The sequence below is a fragment of the Leptodactylus fuscus genome, unplaced genomic scaffold (genome assembly GCF_031893055.1).
Source record: "Leptodactylus fuscus isolate aLepFus1 unplaced genomic scaffold, aLepFus1.hap2 HAP2_SCAFFOLD_616, whole genome shotgun sequence".
Taxonomy (NCBI): domain Eukaryota; kingdom Metazoa; phylum Chordata; class Amphibia; order Anura; family Leptodactylidae; genus Leptodactylus; species Leptodactylus fuscus.
The window spans coordinates 29,443-41,879 of record NW_027440649.1 but is presented as its reverse complement, the minus strand read 5'-3'; the positions used below and the strand labels follow the sequence as shown (position 1 = coordinate 41,879).

General features: G+C 43.3%; 1 protein-coding gene across 1 annotated transcript; it reads right to left on the bottom strand.

Annotated features, from left to right (window-relative positions):
• Positions 1-7,884: 7,884 nt before the first annotated feature.
• Positions 7,885-11,606, bottom strand: LOC142188678 (DNA damage-regulated autophagy modulator protein 1-like). Its single transcript, XM_075261917.1, has 7 exons — positions 11,488-11,606; positions 11,063-11,130; positions 10,793-10,935; positions 10,324-10,495; positions 9,361-9,416; positions 8,113-8,199; positions 7,885-7,962 (listed from the first exon to the last, which is right to left on the bottom strand). Exons 1-7 carry the CDS (start codon positions 11,604-11,606, stop codon positions 7,885-7,887), a joined length of 723 nt encoding a protein of 240 aa, XP_075118018.1.
• Positions 11,607-12,437: the final 831 nt, after the last annotated feature.

The window sequence follows — 12,437 nt, the reverse complement described above, 5'->3', positions numbered from 1 at the left end:
CTTTGAATTCCCAGTCAGACAATGGCACTGTATACCAGTAGTAAAAATTGTGGGTGCACGTAACCCCAATATATTCTTTGAATTACCAGTCAGAAACTGGCACTATATGGCAGTAGCAAGAAATGAGGGTATTTGTATTCCCAATATATTCTTTGAATTCCCAGTCAGACAATGGCACTGTATACCAGTAGTAAAAATTGTGGGTGCCCGTAACCCCAATATATTCTTTGAATTACCAGTCAGACACTGGCACTATATGGCAGTAGCAAGAAATTAGGGTATTTGTATTCCCAATATATTCTTTGAATTCCCAGTCAGACAATGGCACTGTATACCAGTAGTAAAAATTGTGGGTGCACGTAACCCCAATATATTCTTTGAATTCCCAGTCAGACACTGGCACTATATGGCAGTAGCAAGAAATGAGGGTATTTGTATTCCCAATATATTCTTTGAATTCCCAGTCAGACAATGGCACTGTATACCAGTAGTAAAAATTGTGGGTGCACGTAACCACAATATATTCTTTGAATTACCAGTCAGAAACTGGCACTATATGGCAGTAGCAAGAAATGAGGGTATTTATAACCCCAATATATTCTTTGAATTCCCAGTCAGACAATGGCACTGTATACCAGTAGTAAAAATTGTGGGTGCACGTAACCCCAATATATTCTTTGAATTCCCAGTCAGACACTGGCACTATATGGCAGTAGCAAGAAATGAGGGTATTTGTATTCCCAATATATTCTTTGAATTCCCAGTCAGACAATGGCACTGTATACCAGTAGTAAAAATTGTGGGTGCACGTAACCCCAATATATTCTTTGAATTACCAGTCAGAAACTGGCACTATATGGCAGTAGCAAGAAATGAGGGTATTTGTATTCCCAATATATTCTTTGAATTCCCAGTCAGACAATGGCACTGTATACCAGTAGTAAAAATTGTGGGTGCACGTAACCCCAATATATTCTTTGAATTACCAGTCAGAAACTGGCACTATATGGCAGTAGCAAGAAATGAGGGTATTTGTATTCCCAATATATTCTTTGAATTCCCAGTCAGACAATGGCACTGTATACCAGTAGTAAAAATTGTGGGTGCACGTAACCCCAATATATTCTTTGAATTCCCAGTCAGACACTGGCACTATATGGCAGTAGCAAGAAATGAGGGTATTTGTATTCCCAATATATTCTTTGAATTCCCAGTCAGACAATGGCACTGTATACCAGTAGTAAAAATTGTGGGTGCACGTAACCACAATATATTCTTTGAATTACCAGTCAGAAACTGGCACTATATGGCAGTAGCAAGAAATGAGGGTATTTATAACCCCAATATATTCTTTGAATTCCCACTCAGACAATAGCACTGTATACCAGTAGTAAAAATTGTGGGTGCACGTAACCCCAATATATTCTTTGAATTCCCAGTCAGACACTGGCACTATATGGCAGTAGCAAGAAATGAGGGTATTTGTATTCCCAATATATTCTTTGAATTCCCAGTCAGACAATGGCACTGTATACCAGTAGTAAAAATTGTGGGTGCACGTAACCCCAATATATTCTTTGAATTACCAGTCAGAAACTGGCACTATATGGCAGTAGCAAGAAATGAGGGTATTTGTATTCCCAATATATTCTTTGAATTCCCAGTCAGACAATGGCACTGTATACCAGTAGTAAAAATTGTGGGTGCACGTAACCACAATATATTCTTTGAATTACCAGTCAGAAACTGGCACTATATGGCAGTAGCAAGAAATGAGGGTATTTATAACCCCAATATATTCTTTGAATTCCCAGTCAGACAATGGCACTGTATACCAGTAGTAAAAATTGTGGGTGCACGTAACCCCAATATATTCTTTGAATTCCCAGTCAGACACTGGCACTATATGGCAGTAGCAAGAAATGAGGGTATTTGTATTCCCAATATATTCTTTGAATTCCCAGTCAGACAATGGCACTGTATACCAGTAGTAAAAATTGTGGGTGCACGTAACCCCAATATATTCTTTGAATTACCAGTCAGAAACTGGCACTATATGGCAGTAGCAAGAAATGAGGGTATTTGTATTCCCAATATATTCTTTGAATTCCCAGTCAGACAATGGCACTGTATACCAGTAGTAAAAATTGTGGGTGCACGTAACCCCAATATATTCTTTGAATTCCCAGTCAGACACTGGCACTATATGGCAGTAGCAAGAAATGAGGGTATTTATAACCCCAATATATTCTTTGAATTCCCAGTCAGACAATGGCACTGTATACCAGTAGTAAAAATTGTGGGTGCACGTAACCCCAATATATTCTTTGAATTCCCAGTCAGACACTGGCACTATATGGCAGTAGCAAGAAATGAGGGTATTTGTATTCCCAATATATTCTTTGAATTCCCAGTCAGACAATGGCACTGTATACCAGTAGTAAAAATTGTGGGTGCACGTAACCCCAATATATTCTTTGAATTACCAGTCAGAAACTGGCACTATATGGCAGTAGCAAGAAATGAGGGTATTTGTATTCCCAATATATTCTTTGAATTCCCAGTCAGACAATGGCACTGTATACCAGTAGTAAAAATTGTGGGTGCACGTAACCCCAATATATTCTTTGAATTACCAGTCAGAAACTGGCACTATATGGCAGTAGCAAGAAATGAGGGTATTTGTATTCCCAATATATTCTTTGAATTCCCAGTCAGACAATGGCACTGTATACCAGTAGTAAAAATTGTGGGTGCACGTAACCCCAATATATTCTTTGAATTCCCAGTCAGACACTGGCACTATATGGCAGTAGCAAGAAATGAGGGTATTTGTATTCCCAATATATTCTTTGAATTCCCAGTCAGACAATGGCACTGTATACCAGTAGTAAAAATTGTGGGTGCACGTAACCCCAATATATTCTTTGAATTCCCAGTCAGACACTGGCACTATATGGCAGTAGCAAGAAATGAGGGTATTTGTATTCCCAATATATTCTTTGAATTCCCAGTCAGACAATGGCACTGTATACCAGTAGTAAAAATTGTGGGTGCACGTAACCCCAATATATTCTTTGAATTACCAGTCAGAAACTGGCACTATATGGCAGTAGCAAGAAATGAGGGTATTTGTATTCCCAATATATTCTTTGAATTCCCAGTCAGACAATGGCACTGTATACCAGTAGTAAAAATTGTGGGTGCACGTAACCCCAATATATTCTTTGAATTCCCAGTCAGACACTGGCACTATATGGCAGTAGCAAGAAATGAGGGTATTTGTATTCCCAATATATTCTTTGAATTCCCAGTCAGACAATGGCACTGTATACCAGTAGTAAAAATTGTGGGTGCACGTAACCCCAATATATTCTTTGAATTACCAGTCAGAAACTGGCACTATATGGCAGTAGCAAGAAATGAGGGTATTTATAACCCCAATATATTCTTTGAATTCCCAGTCAGACAATGGCACTGTATACCAGTAGTAAAAATTGTGGGTGTATATAGCCCCAATTCTATTGCTAGGGGACTTGCAGGGTATTTCTGGGGTGAAGGTGGGGGGGCACACCGTTGGAACGGGTATCGGGGTATATATCGGGTATACGGGAATACACTGACAGTGTATTCCATTCAGGATCCTGGGAAAGCTGGGTTGCGGCGATTGAGCCCGTCAGTGCCACGTTACACTGACAAGCTTCTCCCTGGAATTTAGCTCTTACAAGAGCTGTTGGTTGTCTTCTCCTTCCTATCCTAGCCTGTCCCTGCCTACCCAGAATCTAAGCCCTAGCTAGCTGGACAGAAACCTCCGTCCCCGGTGAATTGCAAGCTCAGAATGACGCGAACCTGGGCGGCGCTGTTCTTTTAAATTAGAGGTCACATGTTTTCGGCAGCCAATGGGTTTTGCCTACTTTTCTCAACGTCACCGGTGTCGTAGTTCCTGTCCCACCTCCCCTGCGCTGTTATTGGAGCAAAAAAGGCGCCAGGGAAGGTGGGAGGGGAATCGAGTAATGGCGCACTTTACCACGCGGTGTTCGATTCGATTCGAACATGCCGAACAGCCTAATATCCGATCGAACATGAGTTCGATAGAACACTGTTCGCTCATCTCTACACAAGACGCTAACCTCTCGAAGTCCACATCCACAGCTGCTTCAGTCTTTGTCCAGTAGTATTTCTTATTGGCACCATATTGTAAATGACATGTCCAAATGGTTACATAGCAAGTATGGGTGAAATAAGGATTTCATTTTCAACCTAATAATGACTTGCTATGGTTATCCAGAGGAAGGCGAAAAACCCCCTGAGGAACAAGTATTGGTTTGTCCTCAGTTTAGGGGGAAAAAAATTCCTTTCTGACCCCAAATATGGCGATCGGAATGAATCCCTGGATAGTCGGTGCTGGAATCTACATGGACATTCAGTGCAGGTTTGGCAGGTTTAATGCACGAAGGAGAAGGTCTGCAACACTCTTCTTTAGGTAAAACTTAAATGCTTTAATCCAGAGGTTCTCAAACTTATTTTGTCTACCGCCCACTTCGAGAATTAATTATTTTCTAGCGCCCCCCCAAATTTTTTCACTTTACTACATCTTAAGAATCACAATCGCAGTCATTATGTTAATAATTAAATTATGTGTGTCATGTGAAAATAAGACTTTCTGATGAGGGTAATGTAAAACACCATTTTATAATATTAGGAAAACTTTTATTCATGTTATTAAAACAAACATTTCATTTTTAATTTTAAAACTCATCTAATGTGAAGGATGAATTTGATGATTTTTAACAAGTTTGTTAATATCAGGCTCGAATTTACTCAAAAACAGCCGTAAGTCACCGCGTTCGGTAATCTGCAACCGATTTCTCTTTTTAGTTAGCAACGTTGCCACAGTCCACGTTCACACAAATACGATGATGGGAATGCTATCAAAAATCGTTGAACGATGGACCACAATCCAGGGTACAATTGCGGGATTGGCTTTTGTAGCCAAAATTCTTGGTATCCATTTTTGAACTTTATTTTTATTTCCTCGTTCGTTATCAGTTCTATGAGTTCTTCTTCCAGCTGGGGTAATCCTGCTGTGTTGATATTTGAAAAAGGATCCAACACCCAGTCCGGTATTTCCAATTTTAAAATGTGCTGGAATGATCTGCCTTCTAAGCTGCCTAAAAATCTTCTTTCTTCCTGTTTGCTCGCATCAATTAGCCCCGCCCCCAAATTAGCGTGTAGCTCCGCCCACCAAATAGCGTGATCCTATGGGATGACTGAAGGGCCTGTGATGTCATCAAAAGGTCCTGTAGACTTGGATTTACCTTGTACGGAGTTTCCTAAAGGACCTGGCTCCTCTGCCCACTAGCAGCCTGCTCTATATAATAAAGCTTTATCCTAGTGAACAGAGAGACCGGGTCCTTTAGCCCAGTAGGATTTCGACTGCTTTATATAAGAAAGCAGCACTTATTCCACACACACACACACACCCCACACCCCCTCTATCTCACAGCAGGGAGCTAGGTGATGTGTATGTGATGTGTATGTGTGGTGCAGACACAGGCTGGCTCCGTACACTCAGACCCCACACAGCAGGGAGCTACGTCATGTGGCTCCCTCAGCAATGAGCAGGGGGCCAGGTGCTAGTGTCCATAATGAATTGAATAAAGTAAGATAGTGGACAAACAAAGCAGTTTTGCTGAAGCAGTGTATTTAGGAAAAGTCTTAAATCCACATTAACCAGCAGTATAGATAGAATGATTGGGTACTATTCCGTTATCGGGCCAGCAGCAGCGCATTTCAGCACCAGCTTTCGGGACAGCAGTTCAGTTCAGCAGCGGGAATTACAATGACATCCGAGGACTGCTGGCCCGATGCTTGTGCCCAGTAGCCAGTACATCAATGACCCCCCCTCCATCTCCTCCTCCTTCCAGTGCTGCCCCCCAGCTCTCCTTACATCTACCCCGTACCCTCTCCCCGCCACATGACTAAGCCGATGCTGGCCCGATGATAGAGGCCGTGCTTGTGTGTAGTAGGCAGTACATCGATCGATGCCCTCATCCTCCTCTTCCTTCCAGTGCTGCCCCCCAGCTCTTCTTACATCTGCCCCGTACCCTCTCCCTGTAATAGGCCTCACCGTAAATCTTGAGCAATGAATGCTACTAGATAGCCGCCGGACGCTGCAGAAAGTTTGTCCCTCCGGCTCACTGTAGCTCACCGTTCCTATAGTCGGCGTGTTTCTTGTCAGGGCCTGGATTGAGCCCCGGTGTCTTTCCTTTCGGTCTCGGTACTAGCGCTGAGGTGAGGCCTAGTCGTGTGGCGGGGAGAGGGTACGGGGAAGATGTAAGGAGAGCTGGGGGGCAGCACTGGCAGGAGGAGAAGGATGGGGGAGGGGGGTCATCGATGTACTGGTTACTGGGCACAAGCATCGGGCCAGCAGTCCTCGGATGTCATTGTAATTCCCGCTGCTGAACTGCTGTCCCGAAAGCTGCTGCTGAACTGCGCTGCTGCTGGCCCGATAACGGAATAGTACCAATGATTGTTATGATACCACCCCTTTAAATTAGCCATCGCCCCCCCTAAACTGCTTCAACGCCCCACCAATCTTCTCTGTGCCCTTTACTGCCCCCCTATAGGCCTCCAGCGCCCACAAGGGGGCGTTATCGCCCACTTTGAGAAAGACTGCTTTAACCCATCGTTTAAAACCAGAAAGTAGACACACAGCAGTGATAACAGAAAAACATAAAGGTGCGTTAAAAAGGTTTAATGCACATCAGTGGAGAAAGGATTGTCCTAGATTCTGCGAAGAAAGACTTATCGGCCGATTACTCCTATAAGAAGACAAATACACATGTGTAAGAAGCGGCTCATAACATACATACATATATACTATACAACTGTGGGGTGGCGGATATAAAAATAATGATAATGTATATAGTGCGTGTTCCCAGAAAAGAAGGAGATTCTTTGTAATCTCATTGCACCTTTTTACTCTTTTAACACAGATGCAGCCAATTTTAGGACGTGTCAGCACCTCTATGTGGTATAATGTACAGGGACCGTCCACACTCCTATATAGTATACTATAGAGCTGGGCTCAGTAACCTCTGGGCTTGTGAAGATGGGAAGTATAGTTTCACAACAGCTGGATGCTCAAAGGTTTCTGATCCCAGCTATGGAGGACCTATCAGATCCCTGCTATGGAGGACCTATCAGATCCCAGCTATAGAGGACCTATCAGATCCCTGCTATGGAGAACCTATCAGATCCCTGCTATGGAGGACCTATCAGATCCCAGCTATAGAGGACCTATCAGATCCCTGCTATGGAGGATCTATCAGATCCCTGCTATGGAGGACCTATCAGATCCCAGCTATAGAGGACCTATCAGATCCCTGCTATGGAGGATCTATCAGATCCCTGCTATGGAGGACCTATCAGATCCCTGCTATAGAGGACCTATCCGATCCCTGCTATAGAGGACCTATCAGATCCCTGCTATGGAGGACCTATCAAATCCCTGCTATAGAGGACCTATCAGATCCCTGCTAAAGAGGACCTATCAGATCCCTGCGATAGAGGACCTATCAGATCCCTGCTATAGAGGACCTATCAGATCTCTGCGATAGAGGACCTATCAGATCCCTGCTATAGAGGACCTATCAGATCCCTGCTATAGAGGACCTATCAGCTGTCCGGTGTGGTGTAGTACAGAGGGCCTTCCAGCTCTCCAGTATTGTGCAGTTGTCCAATGTGTGTCCTCCTGAAGTATATATCCCCCCAGTATAGACCTACATACAGGTCAATGGTTGTGATAAATAGACTCACCAGCTCGATGTCTTTTGCAGGAATACATTGCAGTGATTTCCTTTATCTTACCCCGGAGTCTTATTAGGGGTTTTCAGGGTCCTGGGCTGGTTCTCTCAGGCTGATGGAGACACCTTCTCGGGACAACCTTAAAGATAAATGCTGAGAGGAAAAAAAGAAAATATTTCACATCAGAAACGCTCTTATGAATATAGATCTAATTTATACGTGAAGTGGGCATTTCTGTTTTAGGGAGAAATTGTCATCTTCTACATATGTGGAGCACATGAGACACGTCACACATCTACTCACCTGGAAATCTGTATAATTGGTCAGTTGTTGAATTACGAGGCAGAACATCTGAACCCACTCGACCACCATGCCTGCATCAGAGATGACCTACAGAAGAGAAGGAGAGAATAGCAGATATTAGTGCCCGGATTTACTCACCATTGTCTGCTGTGGATTGAGATAGAAGGAAATCTTATCCACCAAGAGATTCCATTTTACTGTTAAGGGGATCCTATCATTGGGAAACCCTATTTTCACAGGCTATTCTTCTCCTGCCTTTATTTTTCTGCTCTACGCTGTCGTTTTGGAGACTTTTCTTATTTCTTCTTTATTCAAACGAGTCTTCAGAAAGCACTGAGGGCGTCCCCTGTTCCTTAAGGCACACGCTCTTCCGAAGATCCAGCGTCGCTTCTCCGCAGCATTAGCACCTGCCGATTCTGTGTTCAGGATTCAAATTCCGCACATGCTCAGTCAGCTCTGCCATTTCACATTGGACAGAGGCAACTGAGCATGTGCAGGATTTGAATCGGCGGGTGCTGATGATGCGGAGAGGCATCAGCACAAGAAGAGAGAGGCGGCGCTGGATATTCGGAGGAGCGTGTGCCTTGAGCAGAGGGGACACCCCAGCACTTTCTGAGCACAGGAGGAACGCCATCTGTGCTTTCTGAAGACTCATTTGTATAAAGAAAAAATAAGAAAATTATCCAAAACGGCGGCGCGGAGCAGAAAAATAAAGGTAGGAGAAGAATAGTCTTTCTAATCAGTGGCAATTCAGACCCAAGAGTATAATAATCAGAGAACCAGGGGAAGAAAAACATAAAAAAGACTCTGTTACTCACCTATCTCCCGGCTCCTACACTGTCAGCCTCCGAAGTAGTCCATCTTCAATGACGTCAGACGTCACATGACCCAGGACACAGGCCGGGGTCATGAGACGTCAGATGACTAGGCCGAAGCCTGCCCGGATCGTGGAGAGGTAAGTAACAGTGCTTTTTATGTTTCTTACCTCTCCCAGGCCGTCAATCATTATACTCGGGGGTCCGAAAAGACCCCCGAGTATAATGATAGCAACGGTAGCGGCTGTAACCAGGCCCCTAATGTCCCGGGCCCTGTGGCAGCTGCCTCTGCTGCTACGGCAGTAGTTACACCACCGTTTCTAAAGGTTATTCCGATGTGCGGTTAGTGAAAATAGGGTTTCCCAATGATAGAATCCCCTTAAACATGATGTATATGGATAATACAAGATGGTGGAAAGTGAAATAAACTCACCTGCTTATGGTTGTCAGGGATTAGATGGAGGTAAAAACTGGACATGACTCCACTGACTGGAAGGACAAGTTAAGGAAAAGTAACAGAATTCTAATATTATAGTATTTCCTATATTCACTGCCTAAATTGGGAAAAAAATTTAGGGGGAACTCTGGAATAATTATATACAAAAACCGGGGACGTCACCAAGTAGGCCTGAAGCCTTCTGGAGCCAGAAGAAGTAAGTAACAGTGATTTTATGTTCCCTCACCTCTCCTAGCCCTACGATCCTTATACTATTGAGGGCTGAAAAGACCCCGGGTACAATGATAGTGGTATTTGTGTGGTTCCTTATACTGTTCCGGTATAAACTGGGCGTTCGGGACCAATTTACGCACTGCCTATATTGTTATATCAGATCTATGCTACAATAGAATCACAAGGGAGGACTTTACAGTTGGGGAATAAGCTTCAAATACCAGCCAGAATCCCCTCCCCCATTGTTTACAAAGCAGGAAGGAATGGCGGACACAGCGCCACACCTCCCATGAGGCGACCTGAAGCGACCGCTTCAGGCGGCGCTTTGCCAGGGCCTCGGGGAGGGCGGCATTTTTGCTGACCTAAGCCAGTCCAGGACAAGCTGTGAACCCATGGTTCCCCCCTGGGCGGACACCTCTTATTTTTTAAGGTCACTGATAAAAGAAACGCTTTGCTTGATGTTTTGCGGATTCTGCAGCTGATCCAGACACAAGAACCCACAGAACAAAACTACTGCTGTTTAGCCCCTTTGTTTCTGAGGCTAAACTCTGAGCAAAGCTGTGGCAGAAATCCGAAGCTCTGCCACCGGTTATACAGCGCTGGAATTTGGGGAGGAATCTAAGGCAGAAGACCACCTCAAGTTCCTCTCCAAATTCTGTCATGTGAATAAGGCCATAATCTCCTCCCCTCAGTATCACTTACTACCAGTTATATATAAAAGGATACAGAATAGCATTAGTACAGATGTCACCGAGGTCAGAGCCAGTCTAATATGGCACATTCGCCGACTGCTGAAGGACCTCTTATACAGGAGAATCGCTTGACATAAGTTGAAAATGTCAGCACATCCAAAACCGAGTCCTGAGCCAATATCGTGAGCTGTAAGGTTGACATTCACCTAGAATGGAAATACAGATATATGTTATCAATGAGGCTGACAAGGGTTAATTATGATTTGTATTTATAGACACCAGGGGGCGCCACTGTAACTGTGATTTCTATGGGAGAGACTAAAAAAATCCAAAAACTACAGATATATAACACAGTATAAACTATACTAAATATAAATAAATATATATATATATATATATATATATATATATATATATATATATGTACTGACTGTCAGACAATGTTCACTTTCTATATTACATGACATATGATTGAATATTTCCAATAAAACAAGATAACTAACCGGAAATACAGCATTCAGGGCGGACCCAATACAGGATATCCATCCTATGGCGAGTAGTATTCGCTGGCCTATGAGATGTCGCTTCTCCGATGGTTCAGTCCGAATTATCATGAACTTGTATTGGAGGAGAACGATGCCAGCTCCTGTAATAGACAATACATGTTATCAGTCAGAGATTTCTATAGGTCACTTCTATAGACACCTGTACAATCTCCAGTCATGGCCGCCGGTCAGTGCTGATGTTTTCACCCTATTAGAAGCTCCACTTACCCAGAATGGAAGACACCATGAAGACCACCGTGTAGATCACGGACTCGGGCAGCCGAGCTGCTGTCGCACTGTGAAAGAGAGTAAAATATTGGGTGTTAGTAGGACACAAGCGGTGGAATTGTCACATCTCATCCCTATCTATAACTCTCCCCTCCCCCATACTATCCACTGACTATCCTTTAACTCAATCACTGCCACTTTTTTTTAGCAGATGTGATGGCTGCAGGTTATGAATAACCTCCGACCCTTTACCTGCCCCTACATATACTCTACACCCAATGATAGATTCCCTTTCTCAGATATAGAGGTGCAGTACATGAAAAAGGGAGTCAAATAAAATGATTATTTCTGACATTTACAATAATAGATACAAATATTAATCTGATAATAACAAGAATCAGGAATCTCGCCCCATCCCCTCTTACCTGATGTACGGATGTGTTTCATGCCCTAATATTACCGTTACGGCAAACAGGGTACTGAGACCCAATAGCATCCATATGGACCACAGGATAGGCAGGAACGCCAAACCCCGGATTTCCATGACGCAAAGTAGGTAGATTCGCTAAATAAATCGCTGCTTTATAGCACACTATCTCTTTCTCTGTAGCTACAGATAAGAAGACTGTGGGAATGGCAGGCAGAGGATTTTATAGGCTCAGAACTCGATGAGGTCACAAGAATTTTGTGATGTCATAGGTTCTCTTGCCATTGTTCCATCATTCCACATGCAGCCTGAAGCTGATTGGTGCTCAGTATTGTAGATCTTGTCACATCTATCCTAATATGCATATTGTATAAGAGAATCTCCTGCACATTGTAGTGTAATAGCTGCTATATCTATATTCATTTACAGGATTGTATAATACCCTGAGCCCCGCTGACCCTAAAAGACAGAAAAACCCACAACTCCTTGTATGTGGATATCGTCATATTTCTCTATAATCTCTAATCCAACATGTGGTTATTGGGCAAAGGAAACTGATTAATAAAAAGCTGTGAAACCGCCCCTGACACGCTGCGTATAGAGCTGTCTATAGAAGAACATATAGTGACTACGAGGCTCAGCCCAGAATAATCCCACAATAAGACACAAGAATAAACCACAGAAATCCCTCATCTGTATTATGTGTATTCCAGGGAGCGCAGATGGTGAATACATGTACAGGGAGCCGCGCGGTCACCTCTATGGGGGCAGATTCTATAGATGGTGATAAATCCATAATCCATTACCATTTATCACAAAGGTTTTATTGATGTTCAATATTGGAATCTGATCTTTTGATGGTGTTCAATTGGCTCGACCAACCAACCGGCCACGTAGTCACTTCCCAGTTGTTCCCTTCCAAAAATACTGCTCTCAGACTACTGTTTC

Coding starts and splice junctions, on each gene's coding strand:
- LOC142188678 (XM_075261917.1), bottom strand. CDS start 11,606: ATGGAAATCCGGGGTTTGGCGTTCCTGCCTATCCTGTGGTCCATATGG. Junction 8,200..9,360: donor TCCCTGACAACCATAAGCAG/GTGAGTTTATTT, acceptor TCTCTTCTGTAG/GTCATCTCTGATGCAGGCAT. Junction 7,963..8,112: donor CCAATTATACAGATTTCCAG/GTGAGTAGATGT, acceptor TTTTCCTCTCAG/CATTTATCTTTAAGGTTGTC.